At 35.4% G+C, this 17,374-nt stretch overlaps 1 protein-coding gene across 1 annotated transcript in view; it reads right to left on the reverse strand.

Moving 5' to 3' along the window:
- Positions 1-1,614: 1,614 nt before the first annotated feature.
- SCAMP1 (secretory carrier membrane protein 1) overlaps positions 1,615-17,374 on the reverse strand; it is a 40,369-nt gene continuing 24,609 nt past the window's right edge. The window contains exons 5-9 of the mRNA XM_039709831.1: positions 15,205-15,333; positions 9,423-9,582; positions 7,646-7,747; positions 5,739-5,856; positions 1,615-4,895 (exon numbers count right to left, since the gene is read on the reverse strand). Coding sequence (XP_039565765.1) covers positions 4,731-4,895; positions 5,739-5,856; positions 7,646-7,747; positions 9,423-9,582; positions 15,205-15,333 — 674 coding nt within the window. The 3' untranslated portion in view covers positions 1,615-4,730. The remainder of the gene's footprint in view (positions 4,896-5,738; positions 5,857-7,645; positions 7,748-9,422; positions 9,583-15,204; positions 15,334-17,374) is intronic.

Consider the following 17,374-nt stretch of genomic DNA (forward strand, 5'->3'; position numbering starts at 1 on the left):
TGCCACAGAGGCACCAGTGGTCAGAGGCAGCTGTTCTGTACTGTGGTCTGGGCTCCAGCCAGTATTGCCTATCCAACTCCAGCTGTACAAGGTCACAGAGCAGAAAAGCTGAGTGCAGAGCCACAAGAAGCTGAGGCCAGCCTGTCTTCCAGGCCTGCACCAGCCATGTTTTTACTAATACAGCCTCAAACTTTAATAAAAATAAGTCCCAAATACTTCCCATCTCTCCAGCTGCACATTTCCCTTCCTATATCATGGATATAAAGAAGTAAAACTTGGTATTCTCAATGCTGTAACGAGCAGCTTCTCTGTATTGAAGTATTCTCCTTCACGTCTGAGTGTAATGTAACAGGAACATGAAGGAGCACTTGCCAAAAGCAGGACAGTATGCTTATTTTATATACATATACACATACACTTATTAGTCAACAGGAAGCTCCAGGTGTATTGAGACTACAACTGTTCAATGTAATCACTTTCATCCAACAAAAAGCATTATTTTAGTTGAGCAGTATACACTCCCATTAAACTGCTGGAATTTTTTTTTCCAGACCAAAATGTATGGCAGCATGAGCCACAAGTTACACATCCTTATCAATGCCTTTTCTCTTTTCCCCTCAGTATCATGTGATGCCATATCTAGTTTAATTCTTGTATAAAGTTTCACTGACTTTTGCTGCTGAGCTAGGTCTGCACTACTGCCTTTGTCAATCTTCCTGGTTTTTATAGTTACGAAAATAAAAGCTGCCTGCAGATATAAAATTAATTTGTAGGAAAAAAGTACAAACTAATTCACACATCTTTTAATGTTACTGAATCAAACCTATTTAATTATCTGACCTACTGTGCCGTACTACGGATTAATAACCAGAATGTTCTAGGTGTGTGGCTTTTTCTTGGCAGAAATATCTTCCCAGAAGTATCACTGAGTATTTTTAATTACAGTTCTCTTAACCCACACTCTTCTCTCAATGTGTGCATGATTTTCCAACTCCATGCTTACAACTTATTGAGGAAAGTAACCTGAGCAAACCAGAGGAATTACGTCCCATGAAGAGCACTAAGACTGTTTAATAATTCTAAACATAAAACATGACTGGATCATATGGCATGACCATGCTTACATTTACAACAAAGTACAAAACCTCTTCCTTCCTACAGATCTAGGATGGCAAAACTTCTTCCTTCAGTTTGCTGAAGGAAGAGGTTTTACCATCCTAGATCTGTAAATTACAAAGATCAAGTGGATGAAGAGTTTTCATACTGATTGATGCATGCATGTGAAAGTGTCTTCAAAAACACGTCTGCCATCTCCCAAAATAATCCTGACTGTACCTCAGAACGCTGTTCACTGTATCATTGCATGAATAAGCATCATGCATTTGCAAACTTACCTACATCACAGTTGTCTAGATGAAGTCATTCAGCCCTTCAGAGGAAACCCAGCAGTAAGATGAGTACTAGACAGCAGGTGCTGCAACTGACATTACATGAAAAAAATCAACAGACTGTGCTAGTGACTAAGGAAAAAAAAAAGGAAAGCGGGACAGCAGTGACACAGAAATGTTGATTCACTGGGAGAAATTAGGAAAATAAATACTACCAAAGCAAAGCTTTTTTCAGCAACTTCATTTTACTTTCAATAATGTTTTAAGAGTCACTTAATACCTGTAGAATTCCATTCAATCATGACAGAGCATGTTTAATTTTAACCCTTGTGAGTTTACAGCACAAGAAGGTAAGTTGCAAGTATTTTAACAATTTTCTTCGTAACAGTTGAGTAGACTAATCCTCTTTGACCACATTTATTGATAGTGGACATTTTGCTTCACCATTTCAGCAGAAATACAGCATCTATATACAGAATTATAAAAAGCAAGTCAGACTTTTACACAGATCATCGTCCCTGCACATCACCCTGACTGCTAGAAGAAAAATCCCCATTATTGGTCAAAACTATACAGAGCGAACACCTAGGAAAAAAGTCTTTTTTTATTCTATGACACTGTGTTAATACAATAAATATACAAAACTTCTGAACTACCCAGACATGCAACAGAAGGACAGAAGAAGTGCATTTGTACAGAACCATGACATTCACCAGGATGGCAGAACATTGTTAGTAATTTACAAAATATACAAACATCCTCAGATAAATAAAAACAACTCCTAAACTACAAATCAAAGACTACTGACATTCCAGTGTTTAAACTTCATACCTTGTACTCTGTTTGTCACAATACTACAAAAAGACAACTCAAGTGGGTGCCATACTCTGACTAATAAGAGATTGTAAAATTTAATTTTTGTTAGATAAAAAATATTTTAAACAAATTTCAGCCTTCTGTTGTCAAAGCTAAACAAATTTTTCCCTCCCTTTCGGGCTGCAAAGTATCACAGATTTCTGGTTTAAAGTATTCACATGTGACACAACCCTGAATTTCACTCAGAAGGCTTAAATCTGTACATTCAACCCATGATATTACAAATCAACAATTCTTATACACAGAACATTACATATGTTTTCTTAACCTTCAAACATTTGAGAAAAAAATCTACCTGTCAAATTCAGGTTTTATTCCTAATGTGTTTGGTGGTTTTTCCCGGCAATCTGTGCTATTATGCAATTTTCAGTTAAATTGTAAAGACTGTGTCCCTAGGATTCCAATCCAAGAGATACCAAAAGAATTCCCTAAATGTACATTTAAAAGTACATTTTACTGTACTTTAAAATGTACATTTAGGGAATGTAAAGTAATCCATAGCAGAGTTCCTAGATACAACCCTCAAGTTAAGTTTAAAATATGAAATTAACAATCTTGATATATAGTTTCTAGAATGATGATCCCCCAGTCTCAGCAGAGAACAGTGACTTTCATCTGGAAAGCTTTAAAAACATTCCACACAAATTTACGTTCAATGTTAGCATGTCCACTATTATGACATCTTAACAGCCTTGTTAGATAGAATATTTAAGCACATATATTCATTAATGTGAACTTCAGCCTAGGTGAAACTATGACATTTTCTCAAATTCAAGTGTGGTTTAAAGAAATTAGTAAATGAAAGGAGACTAATAGGAGAATTCATGCTAACAGTGTATTACTGATTTAAGCTGATTAAGCTAGGGGAGTATTTTTTTAAATGAGCTTCTGTTATTATGAATACAGTGCACTGAAACAGAATACAGTGTATTGAATTAGGTCCACTTTCAGAATGTGGAGGGGCCTCAGAACTTTATGCTGTGTTATGATTCACCTTAAGAGCTGAATTAATTTCAGCCATGGTGTGTATTTACACAGGTTGTGGGATAACATCTTTCCATTTTCTGGAAGAGTCTGAGAAACTATATAAGTATTGTATATAAGTCTCATGAGGCAATCCAAAAATGTAAGGTCTTCAAAGCAGAGAAGCTCATACTATACCAAGTCCTGACGATATTATATTCTAGAATATTGTGATGGATTATGGATTGTTAGTTTCACAGCATCAATCTGACCTCTTAGGCCTCCAATTCAATTACTTAAAATTTAACTTTAATAAAGATAAACATCTCTCCCTTTGCCGAATCAAAATTGTTTAAAAGCTTTTTTTTTCCTATAGCTTAAATCACATCACAGAGATGGCTCTGAGTTAATATGAAAATTCATTCAAGTATCTGTTAAATGCCATTGCTTCAAGAACTAGGTTTTAGATAATATTCTTGTTAGAAAATTAAATACTGTATATATAGTGTTTTGGACAGGCAGTAAACAGAGTGACTGTCCGGGATAGAGATTTAGTACCACTGTTAAACATAAATCTATACTTGAAAAAAAACCCAAACAAAAACTAACCCAAAAAATCCCAAATAAAACAAAAATACCACTGCACATAGAAGAGGGACAGAGGATATGTGAATACTAAAGTTAAAAATAGCAAATATATATTCATTTAGCTCTGTGATTGAAATCACCAGTTAACTTCTTTAAACTGAACTATTCTATTACAGAGAATGTTTATCCCCCATAGTAATTTCTCACAGGTAGAGAATACTCCATGGAAATACCTACAAATGCTATAAAGTGGCGCAAGTAAATTCTGGACCAAAACACTACTTAAACAAGATCAGGTAACAGTATTCATGCAAACTTACAGGTTTATATCAAAAGACTTACCTAATAAAAAGAAAACAAAACCAAACAAGAAAAGAATTTATACTCTCTGCCTGACTTGTATTTGACCCCCACCAGCTGCTGAAAGTGCAAAAACAGTAGTCAAACCTAACAATATCTCTCAGTCACTTCTTACTGACCACTTATTACCCCACTTCTTATGGTAGAAATAGGGAAATCAGTTCTTGCAAAGAAAAATAATTAATCCAAACTGTTTTCCTGAACTTAAAAAAAAATACTGGAGTGAATTGCTAAAAAAACTTCCAGATTCTTACTACATTGATTTGATCATTATATACCAGAGTTCATTCTCAGGCCAATTGTTGAAATTATTTATCCTCCATAAACTATATAAAGCTTTACATTGCAGAATTCAGCATGTTAAAGAAGGGGGAAAATGGTTTTCTTTTTAAAATAAATAAATTTCTAATAAAATAAACCATTTCCCATTTAACCCATGCACAGCTGCAGAAGAAACAGACATGCTGCGTGAATTTTGATCTAGGCATTTAGGGAATACAGTAAGTGACTGGAAAATAAAGAACAGTTGAAGAGAACCGGGGTGACTTTGTTTCTCTACATCCGGTTACCCTTGAAGGCGTTCTGAGCTGCACTGGTGGCTGCTGTCGAGGCGGCGTTGGCTGCAGCAGTTTGTACAGTTTTGTTGGACATCACTCCCGTGGCAAACTCCTGCTGCGCTTTCTCAAAGCTCGCGCCAGTCGTGCGGTACAGCCCGTGCACCTGCGGAGGGAAAAGCACTGAGAAAATGGTGCTGTGCTTCCCACTTCTTAGCAGACCAACAGCAAAGTCTCAATGCAAAATGGAGCTGTGAGGTGGGGAAATGTGATTTGTTCATGTGTTTGAGTGAATCCAGAGATGAGAACATGGGATTTTTTCCCACAAATGTCTGAATTTTTCATTGTCCTGTTGCACACACAATTTGACTGTGGGGGATAACTGTAATTATCTGCAAGTTCAGAAGGGTCTCATCATGTTCACTAAAATGTGTGATGTATATTTGGTGTATCTGTATCTCTAGCTAGATCTTCTGGGTGGAAATTCACTGGAAGTAACCAAAGAGAAAGAGTTTATTTCCCTGAGTTTTCATGCTCCTGCATCATTAGCTGGCAGTAAAATATTAAAAAACAGAGACAGAGAAATAAAAATCCTATTCTGAGGTGCTGAGCATCTCTCTCTTCTATTGATTTTAATGCGAATTATTTTGGTAAGAGCTGTAATTTAGCAATCATTTTAGTCACACTTCTCTGCGATGGACAACATGGCATGTACAGCTAGTCACAGTGTCCAGTGCTTTCACCTACTCCTTTGTGGTGGGGTTACCTCTCAGCTTCTCTAATTCAGAGCTATCATTCCCCATCTGCAGAATATACCTGCATTGTATAAACACCATTTTGTAACTCCACAACAGTATAAGCAAAACTGTACTAATGTTAATAGGCAAGGCTCACCTTGAAGAATGTAATTTAATCCCCACTACTTTGTGAAAGAGTACCTCTCCTAAGAGAGAAAGCAAGATCCAAATCAAACATAGGAAACAAAAGAGGGGAACAATATGTAACTTACCTTTTTAAACATAACTAGTGAGATAACAGCAGATGCTGTGAAAAGTGCAGCTATGATTATCATCATAATGCCAACAGGAATACTCTTATTAAGTCCAGTAAGAGATGAAATCCACCCACTGAAGGAAGGAGAAATAACAAATTTTACTAGTACAGCATATGAATCATTTAATCAAAGACAGCCTCACCAAAGAAAATTTCATCACCTCCTGGTTCTGAATAATTTTGAGTATTTTTTAAGAAAAATCATGGGAATTTTACATAAGCATTTTCTGGTTCTATGATATGCTTTTGAAGTTTAATTTCCTTTTTTTTTGCAGAAAATGCAGTGAAACTGTATGAAAATTTCTTGTAAATATTATTCTCCTTGAGCAAAATAATGGAAAAATTAGAGAGCTGTTTCTTAGCTTCTTGAGATTTGTCTGTTATACTGTTATTTCAAATTGATTCAAGACGACATGAATTCATAGATGAGAAAATATCCCTAAAAAGATAGTTTCTAACTTCTGTAAATACAGAACACAATACCACACATACACAGCTTCTCTGTGAAGACTCATTTAATTGCATCCACACAGTGATGCTTTCTCAACTGAGGTCAATATAATTTTTTTAAGTAGAAAGCATCAGATGAACTAGTAGAAAAAAACTGCTACTTCAAGTATTTCCCCATTGTTCAAAACTGAAACACCAACAGACACCAACAGTTTCAGACCTGAAAACTAAAAAAGCAGGTTGCCTTATGAACAAAACCCATGTATTAAGATGAATAAGATTTTTCCATGTTATTAAAAAACCCCAAAAAACCAGCAAAAAATTATATAAATCCAAACCTTAAAACTTTCCCCTACCTGCTTCACACTGCTTTGATATTCGCTGTATCCCACTGTAATCTACCACAAAACCACAAAATCTGAACTGTAATTAGGATTTTCTGATAATCTGACTATTTTCAATACTCCTTCCCTAAGTATGCTTAAAAGCACACTTCCCAGACTTGGATGAATAAGCAATTGAAGATTCCAAAGGGAAAAAAACCAGGTTCCTTCCTTACACAAAAATTCTAAAGCAATGTTTTGTCTGCCTTACATATATTTTGAGGTTTGCAGCAAAAAGCACTGATAGAGAGAAGTGTCATTTCCCAGCTACAGCACTGCCACTCATGACTCTTCATGTTACCTGCTAGCTACTACAACCTTGCTTTTAGTTAATTCCTTTATTTCAAGGACAGTGACTGATTCCCCATAGTTTCTCCTTGTAAAATCTAAATATTAGACCTCAAAGACTCAAATAAAAGATAACATACCTACAAGCTTCATGTAAAAGCTTATATATTTGCAAACATTTGAAAGAAAGACAAACTTGCTGCAGAATATGGATGTGAATCAAACAAATGTACTTTTCAAATAATATCCAAGATATACCGCTATATTCACCCAAATGCCTTGTTAAATTGTTCTACAAATTTTAGCCATAAATTTCTCAATAAGTAGCAAGTATATAAATATAACTAGAAATACCTAATAATACGAAAAATATGCAAACAATGTGTTATTGATGTCTAAATTTTTGCTTTCCTTTACCTTAAACACAGAATGAGTAATAACTCCTTACACCACCAAAATAGAGGAGGTTAGTGTATGGAAGAGTAAGTTCAAGGTGGTTTAAACTGAAGGATAAAATTTTGACCTGCCTAGTAACAGAAGTACCTCACATTCTTTGGATACATTTCACCCACTTCTCCTAGTCAAGAGCACTCCACATATGATTTCTTTTGAGAGTTAAATGTAACATTCTAGTGAATACAAGTTTATTCATTTGAAAACATAGACTGTAATGCAGATGTTCCTTCAAGTAAGAGTGTTTGTCTTACACACAGTACAACACTATGGCAAACAGAGTACTCACCAGTTTCCCCATCTTTGAAATCCTGCAGCTTGAAGTACATGTACAGCAAACTGACAGATATATACAAAGAAGAACACAAAGAACCTGAAAGAACTGTCACTCCTGAAAGAGGTGGGAAAGAAAGATTAAAGCAGCCAGAAAATTCATTATTTTTATTCACATTCTGTAGCAACAATCTAACTTTTTACAGCATTAATTAGATGAAAAGTACTTTCATGTATTAAGTGACCTGAACTATCAGCAATTCTGTGGTTTTCAGAGTGTTTATTTACAAGAGCTGCTCCTTCTTCTTTAATATAGTGATTTTGCCACCTGCATCTCTAAGAAACGTGAGAATAGTTCTGTTCAGCTGACAGCAGGGCCCTTCAACTAACCATTTAAGTTTGTATTCTGCTCCACTTTCAGAGTGAAGTTCACAGCGATGGCAAGATGGGAAGAGAATATTTAACTTCTGAAAGGAAGTAAGATCTCATATGGAATTACTGAAACACATGGCATACCAGAATACTGAAGCAGCTGTTATTTCAACGTAAAATGTACAAAATACATTTCCTGGTTAAATTACCAAAATGCCAGCCTTACAAAGACCGAAAAAAAAAAAAAACCAAAAAAAACCCCAGCTAAATATAAATGTACAACCAAAATTTCAATGAAGACTCAATATACTACTATCAAAACTACTGACCATATGATATGCTTCCTACTAGACTTCTTAAGAAAGTAGAAATCATTTACTTAAGTATAAAACAGATTTTTGTCCTTAACAGCTCTTCCTGAAGAAGGGAGTTTGTAATTTCTATACAACCAGTTCAGTTTAATAACTACTTCATTTTCAGATGAGCAACTGACTTAAAGTTGAACATGCAAGTAGAGTTCTCCTTCCTCAACCAAGCAATTTTCTCTAAGAAATTCTATAGGTTTACTAGACAAGAAATACAAGTTAAACTATATAATTAATGGAAGATTTGTGGGTATAGCAATACCGCCTTGGTTAGCAAAAAGAAACACTTCTTGTAGTCTAAGTGTTACAGTTAATTGCAACTTCTGGCCATCAATGTTTTAACACAAGAATAAGGGTATTTTAACGGAGAACATTCTGAATCACTTCAATGTAAAAAAAAAAACAACCTAAAACTTCAGGAGTACAGGACCTGAAATCTCTACATGCTGATCTTCACTAAGAAGAAGTTTAACTCTGCATGCAAACACAATTCCATTCTTAATCACATACCTTATGCTTCTGAAGTTTGCGAAGATTGCTAAGACTAGGAAAAATACTAGTTGTTTAAGATATACCTGCTCTACTAATTCTTAAGAATCTCTGTCTGTTTCAATTACAGATACTCTAGGTGTCTATTACTTAAAAATAAAAGCTTTTAAGAGTAGCTATTTATGAAGTTCTTTCAGGAAGCAAAAAAATTAAGACACTATTAACTACTAATCTGCTCAAATTCTTGGTGTGTAGAAAGACAGATGTAATGAGAGAGAATGTTCTCTGCAACTGTTACCAGCCCTTATTAACTTCCACAAAGTTAAGGACTTCTGACAAATATTTTGTCTGTAGTAAAAACAGTAAATATTTTAAAGGAATTCCATTATATTACCAACTACTGGCATCTGTATTTCAAATTCAACAACTGAATTAATGGCAAACATATTCTTTGTTTCTAATGAAAGCACTTTAAAGGATTATCATCATGATAATCAAGCAAATTCTGGAATGTTAACGCATTTTTGACAAGTTTTTAAATATCCTAAGTCAAGCTGAAGTTGTTACCTGAAAGCTCCATAAAGTGGTCTGTACCAGCAGACAAAAGAACAAGGGGTGAAAAGCAAGAACCAGAGAATACTCAATCCAAAATCAACCCCTCGTGTAGCATCGACGTAAAACCAGGCCAAACATCCAAAGATATTAAGAAACAGTGTCACTGTATGGACTGTAGAAGCAAAAGCAAAATAGTGTTAATTAAGTTATATTTAAACAATAATTTTTTACCACTGCTAAAGTTATACCTGAAATTTTAAACACTTTAAACATTTAAAGAAAACAGCATTTTAAACAAAACATCAGCATGCTGACAATACCAATACCATCTCAAGACCTTCTGTAATAAATTTTTATATATATATATTTTTTTTTCCTAAATCTTAGGTAAACCCTGTATTCACAAGTGAGAGCACTCAACATGAAAATTCAAGTACCACCAGCTATCTGGCAATGGAAAATATCTTGTCATAAAAATAAAACACTTTCAAACATTAAATTAAGAAAAAAGAGGTTTCTAAAGCTGAAATAATTTCTTTTCTTTTTCTACAGTAATAATTGAATACAAATATTTATGAGACCATTGAATATTTTTTGAGAGAAAGCTTAAAAATGACAAAGTGCATCACAAAATAGACACTGTACACATTCAAATTTGAAAACAAAAATTTCCCAAATAGTCTTTCAACAGAAAGCTCTTTGTCTTCCATATAATAGAACAAAAACTTCACTTACTAAGAATGTTCTTCAGTAAAACAAGTCTGCAAGGAGCTGTTCTAGATGTTTTAATGCATTTTGTATATTGAAATATTTCTTAGAACACTGGTCTTCCTAAGAACATCTGCCTTTCTGGGGGTCTATTGTTAGCTCAATACTATAATTTTCTCATTGGCAAACCTTGTTACACAGTAACTATTCAATTTCTACTAAAGAAAATGTGTTTGCGTTATGATTTCACATTTTATTTTAATTAAGTTTACTTCTTAGAACAGAATAAGGCAATATTAAGAAACATTACAACTACTATATTCATGCTATCTGGCAAAGAAGTTAGTTCTGCTAGACTTCAAAGATGGACATGAATTTTTCTCTTTGTTCAGCAATAATCAGTGATTCAGGAAGGATTTTGCTGCCTCAGAGAACAATTTCTTTCCTTGTGGATCAGGATAAAGCAGGGTATTTATAACTGCACAAACTGCTCCTGACAGCAATGATTTTTCTTTTATTTAAGTTCAGACCAACACTTTAGTCATTCTCCTGGATAGCAAGGTTAACAGAATAGGCAAGATACTAAGGATTCTGAAAAAGAGAACCCTCAAACTCTTTGTTGTTGTCTTAATTAAGACTTGAGCTATAAATCAAAACAGTGGGAAAAAGCTCTTAAAAGCAAGATGCACAGATCATTGCATGGAAGACTGATGAAACTGAAAACATTTCCTCAGATAAATCATATTTTCCTGCAACAGTTGCCAGAATCAAAACACTTATTCATTAAAATAAAAGGCAATTATTGCACCTACATATCTTAGCACTGCCCCAAGGGGTAGGCAAAACAACTCCTTTCTGAATTCATGTGTTATGCCTCACAAAGCAAAAGAAACTATACAAAAAAATCCCAGTTCCTGCCTTCCTTTGATAAGTACAAGAAAAGGGTATTCTCTCTTTTTCTATTAAATACTGGAACACATGGAGACCCCTATGTTACTAGAAACATTCAAATTCTGGTGGAGACTGAACTTTCCCAAATTACTTTCTTTTAATAACTGCAATTATGGTAACAGGACCAGTTTTAAAAGAGTACCATCAGTGCAGAAAAGGGTGAAGCATCACACCCACTACTGATACTAAAACACAGGGGTCTGCTTCACTATTGCAACAGAGAGTGTCAGCTGTGCAAAGAAGGTATTAGCAAGGTATAGAGGAAGACTACAGACTTGACTGACAAATCTCACTTTACGGTGCTTGCCCTTCACTCTGCCTGCTTGGTGCAAGATACAGAGAATTCTTTGAGCCAATACCTTCACTAAGGGATGTAGGCAAGCTCAAGCTCTTATATGAATAGATGTGTTTGTGGGTTCAGGGTAACAGTTATAAAGCACCTTCCACCTACTTGTCTCAGCAAATTAAACCATAAATCAAGCTATTAGAAAATAATGACCACCTGGAGGCTGAAATCACCTAGGGCTTCATCAGAAGTCTGCAACATAGAATTTCTGTATGACAGCTTCATAGCTATAACAATATAGTACTCTGTGATTGAAGAAAGCCTTCTCCTAGTTTGTGTGTAGAAGCAGCTCAGGTTGAAAAAGAAGGTGTTCATGCCAGAATAAGAGTAAAGAATGGGAAAATACATTAATTTAATAAATATTAATACTTTACTTTTTTGTTTTTGTATAAACTTCTCTGAACAGAAAAATTCTCCTTTAGATATATTCCTTGTCTTAATTAACTACACTTTATCATCCATAAATGTCTGAAAGTGAGTTGTGGATAAAGATCGCAAGTTGTACTGAAGATATTTGGCATGTACATTATTGAGATGATTTCGCAATTTGAGTCCTTATGAAAACAAATTTTTGTACTAGATTTAATTTCAGTAATATTTCATTGATTATAGTTTCAAGAAACCTAAGCCCACATTAGGAGACATGACTGTCACCCTGGACTGGAACTGCCTAAAGGCACATGGGATGCCTATAGAATGGAGAGTTTTGAAGCCACAAGGAAACTCATAAGTGAGGACTTGGCTAGTGAAGTTTGATCACATATAAGCTTGGAGCACCAAGTAGCTTCAGATGTTGTTCAGGCTTCTGTTCCTAGTCTGTTCTGCTCACTTGGGAGAGGTATGCTAGCATGGCTTACAAAAAAGAGGAAGATCTTGCATAGGGAAAAAACAGATTCTAAAACAGACAACATAAGTATTAAACAGTCTTGGATCAGCACATAAACATGTGCTATCTAAAATGTGAAGGTACATTTAAAAAATTTCCTGATCCTACACACTAAAAAACCACATAATAATATGGAGTGGACTAACACTGAATTTGTATGACAGCAACCAGTCAAACCTTGTGAAAACACCACTCACAAGGAAAGGCTGAGTGAAATACGCTAAGTAAGGCAAAAGGAGATGACTAATGGGGATAAATGTATTTTCCATAGCAACAGTGGATAGAACATGAAAGATCAAACACAGGAGGGGAGAATTAAATTAATATACCAAGAAACATCTTCTAATTCTAAAAGACAGGAATGCATTAGAACAGGCTTGGAGGGAGTTTGTGAAGTGTCTATCATTGGAGGTTCTCAGGGACAGGCAGAACAAACATCTACACAGACTGATATACATATATATACACACACACACCATCTAGCATATCCTCAGTCAGAGGGTGAGATGAAACTCTCCTGAACAGAAAAAGTTGGCACTTCAGTGTATTAGCTTTCTACCAGAATCTCTTCCATTTGCAACTTCAAATAAGACATATTCTTTGAAAATCAGAGTGGTGTTTATTTGGCACATGCTATCAGCCTGTGGGGAAAGTAGCTTGAAAACATGTATTTGAGCCTGTTTTTGAGTGTTAGCACAATTCAACAGACATTGTAATTGACACTGGACACAGTAATAGCACAAAAAGATCCAAGCATTAATGCTCAGCACTAATGAGCTAGGAAAACTGTAATTTTCTTGTGTAAGCCCTTAAAGCACCAATGGCCACAATGCCAAGATAAAATAGAAAAGCTCCAATAGCAACTGTGAAAAGTCATTGCTAATTGATTGTTATAGTTCACAAAAACATGTAAGCACTCAAGTCTGTTTACAAAAAAAAAAATCTCTCCCCTAGGAAAAAATGTGCAAATATAAAACATATCAAAGAATTAGAAAACTCTGACTTCTGATACAAAAGGAGAAACGAGGGATGAGTTAATGAAATAGGGATACAAACAGAGTTGTTTTCTCATGAAAGGAAGAGCATATGGATCTTAAACAGGTAAAGAAGTTTCCTCAGAGATATAAAAACCAAGAATGATGATATCAAATTAATACTAACTGTGGAAACACAGAAAACTAAACTAGTAAGTTTGTTCCCAGGGCTACTACAAAGGAAAAGGACCTACTTCATAAAGTGCTGAGAAGGCAGTCCAAATGTGATTATGTTCACAGAACCCCTAGACCTTACATGACACAGGAAGTTCTGGAAGACGAAAAAAAAAAAGGCAAGAAGAAGCAGGTCTACTATGGGAATAAGTACCTCCTCAGAGGATGAATAGTCAATGAGAAATTAGCCAAAGTACACAGATGCAGCCCTAGGAACAAAAAGACCCAATTGAACAGCCAACCCCAAGGGATGGGGTTCTATGCCCTATCTTTTTTATCCTTCTTTTTTTAACCATGAAAAAGATTTTGTCTTGTTTTTCCTTTATTATGCCCTGTTCCTGCCTTCTTGAGTAATACATGTAAGTCAGACAGCACTACAGCAAGAGAACAAAGAGTGCAAGAAGACTTGGTTGAAACCTCAGTCTACCTAGACGATAAGCAGTCATGTCAGTATTAAAGCACAGCTCCTACATATTTTGAAAGAATATAATATTGCTTTTTACTTTTCTTGTTGCCATAAAAAGAAAAATTAAGAAGAGTATTAATATTCCAATTCTAACTACCCAGCTTCACCTCATATTTGAAGCATATGCACTTTCAGAACTCAGTCCTGCAAATAGCTAGAATTGGTAACCATCCTAAAATTTTGAGTATTTCACCTTAGATTTCATATACATCTCAATTATCTGGCAATTTGATGAGAGTGACCAGTTATACGCTCTACAGTTGCTTATCCGAAGATTAATGATCTAGCAACGAATATAGAAAGCTCTAGATTATGACGAAGTGGAATAGATTTGATTCAGTGCTGTCTGCTCATTTCATGTGTTTCAATTACATGGTTCAATCACAGCAATACGATTATTAGAGTAACGTGTAAAATTATGGAGATTTCCTAACTACATCTTAAGCTACGAAAAAAAGTTCAGAGTACATCTAAAATCCACATTTTCTTAGGAAGGCTGAAAATATATTAAAGGCATCAAAGTATCTAAATCTTGCAATTTCATCAGAGTATTTATTAGGCTTGTATCAATCACAGTGGACAAGGCAGAAGAAACAAGTATGGCATCTGCACACTTCTTTATTCCAGCATTTCTCCAGTAAAAACACAGCCCCTCAGTGAGGGCAAAATTAATCCTACAAAGATGGTGTAGAGCATTCTTTGACTACAAATGATAATTTTAACATAGACTGATTCTTCAGCTAATTGACACTATTTCTTAAAATAGGGTAAAACGATATTAAGCCTTTGCTGCAGATTAAAGCTGTATTAAACTATATAAAGTTATGTATATTAAAGCAAATGGATATTATAGATCTTGAACTCAAAAGTCTATTAACATTAATTGTGAGATTTATTCCTTAACATATAAGCTGATTTTAAAACCAGTAAAATTATTCCTAAGTTAATAAATGATCAAAGTTCATTTTACAACTGGAGAAACTTAAACCAGATAATTGCAATACATTAGAACCAAACTGCCCTAGGATAATCCTCCTTTTCTTCTGTGGAAGCTTTTATTTTGTAATACAATACTTTTAAAACTGAAGTTAACATAAAATTTTGCTTCAATATTTGGCTTCTGGATTTAAAATAATTCTTCATTATAGATGTTCCAAAAACCAAAGCAGCAGATATATATTACCAAGTTTGAACATGCACTTTATTTTTCTTAAAAAGAAAATACTTACACATCCACAAATAGTACATAATCTTTACTGTCTTCTGGAATTCTACAGGAATGTCTACTGAAAAATCCTGGTAAAAACAAGGACCTACAGGAAAATTCTCAGGGAGAGGTGGCCAGTTGTTTTTTCTACCTGCAAAATAGAAAATAAAGGAAAAAAAAGGTGTTTATAATGTAGATTTTGTCTCTGTATACTTGAAAGAGGTACATGTTTGAAATTGTTTGAACTGTTTAATATATTAGTTTCTTAAATGGATTGATAACTTGGGCTACCAAAACCCAAGAGTTTTAAGAGTAATCCTCAATGTAAACTTCAGAAATTAAATACAATTAAGTGTAGCCAGGTCACGGAAAGTACAATAGTTATCTACAAAAAAGACTGAGCAGGCATCCAACATTTCCTAAAAAGTAAGAGAATTTTTCACAAAACAGATATGGACAGAAAAACAATTTCTGAGAATTCCTCGACTTTTAAATGAGTATCTCCCATACTTCCACCATACTCATACAGTCTGTTGAACACAAAGACAGGGGACTGAAAAGCATTCTTCATTTTCAGAATCCTGATATTTTTAGTGTCAAAGTATCTCTACTTTCCAATACGGTTTCCTGACAAACTTACCTAAAAAGCAGGAAGTCTCAAAAGAAAGTGAGTGAAATGGTTTGTAAGTACCTATTTCTAACAATATGCCCTACAGCATCACTGTATTTTGATACAGTTGTGTGACAAAGTGAGGACACTGCAAAGGACACAGGATCAGACACTAGGCTTTCCTGAATGCTTATCTGATTGCAGGCTAGAGTTTACACTCTGCTGAACACAAGTCATATCAAGCAGAGACCTGGAGATTCAGTTGAGACAATCGCTGCAACAAAGTGATTGCTTTGAAATGCTTTGCCATTGCATTTCAAACTCTGAATGCAGAGTTTCAGATATATTAATCACCATGTGACCAAATGAATTAGTTGAAATAGGAAGCAGCACACTTTTATTAGGTTGAATGCAACGCTGCACAGAACCTGAGTCAAGAAGGCCAAAGGCATCAAGCTGAGGTGACATACCAGCTCGAAGATCTTTCACTACAGTAAATTAAGACAATAGATGACAACAGTGTCCTAGATGTGCAGCCAGCATCTTAAGGCAAATGAAAGGAAATAGGTAGAGAATTCCAAAAGACACTGTTCTCCAATCAAGATCACTCTATGGTGTTTTCAAAGGAATCCAAATTTATGTGCATGTCCCTGGGATTCAGAAATGCAATTCATGGAATAGTTCAAAGTTGTGCCAGAGTAAGTTCACAACAGACATCTGGAAGCACTTCCTTACCAAGAAAATGTTCAAACACTAGAATGGGTTTCCTAGAGGAGTGGTCAATATCCTCAGCCTGTCAGTGTTTCAGAGCATATGAATAATGCCCTTAATGACTTACATGCTTTAACATACTGGTACTGAAGTGGATAGGCAGTTGGACTATATGGCCATTGTCAGTCAGGAGGGCAGCAGCAGCAACCAAAGGTTTCTTGAGCTCAGGGACTCCTGAACAGCAGCCCAAAGCCTTATAAGGACCCAGAAGCTCTCACAAATCAGACAGGAGTGGAGTGAGTATTACGAGGAGCAGTGTGGGAGATTTAATCAGCTTTAGGGAGCACTAGTGACCAGACCATGGTGCATCAAAAAGATGTAGTGTGGTAGTTTGTGCAGCAAGGTGAGTAGGGAGGGTGCTGCAATGCACAGGTTGGTCCATGCTTCGGGTAAGTGCTAAGTGCTCTAGGTCTCTGCCATAATGATGGACACTTGTCTCAGAATCAAAACAAGTGTGTCTACTGAGAGCCCCAGAGAAGTCTGACTGACACATCCACTGAGGGAACTGGTAAGGAAAGAGACATGAGTACAGGTGGTAGCTTGCAATGGATGCACAGATACTTCTGCTGGAGAAAAGGCTTGTACCTGCATGAAATGTGCATAGTTTGATGAACTGCTGCAGAAGGTGGACAAATTGCAATAGGCTGTGTTAGAGGGACTGAAATGGAGATAGAGAAACGGCTTCAAAACCATATACTTACAATAGACATCACTGAGTGTAAGACACTTTAAATCTGGTGACCCACAAATACAGAGCTCAAGTCCAACCTCTACCCTCCAACATCCACACCAAAACATATACAATGTTTTA

The sequence above is a fragment of the Passer montanus genome, unplaced genomic scaffold (genome assembly GCF_014805655.1).
Source record: "Passer montanus isolate IOZ18808 unplaced genomic scaffold, ASM1480565v1 scaffold22, whole genome shotgun sequence".
NCBI classification, from domain to species: domain Eukaryota; kingdom Metazoa; phylum Chordata; class Aves; order Passeriformes; family Passeridae; genus Passer; species Passer montanus.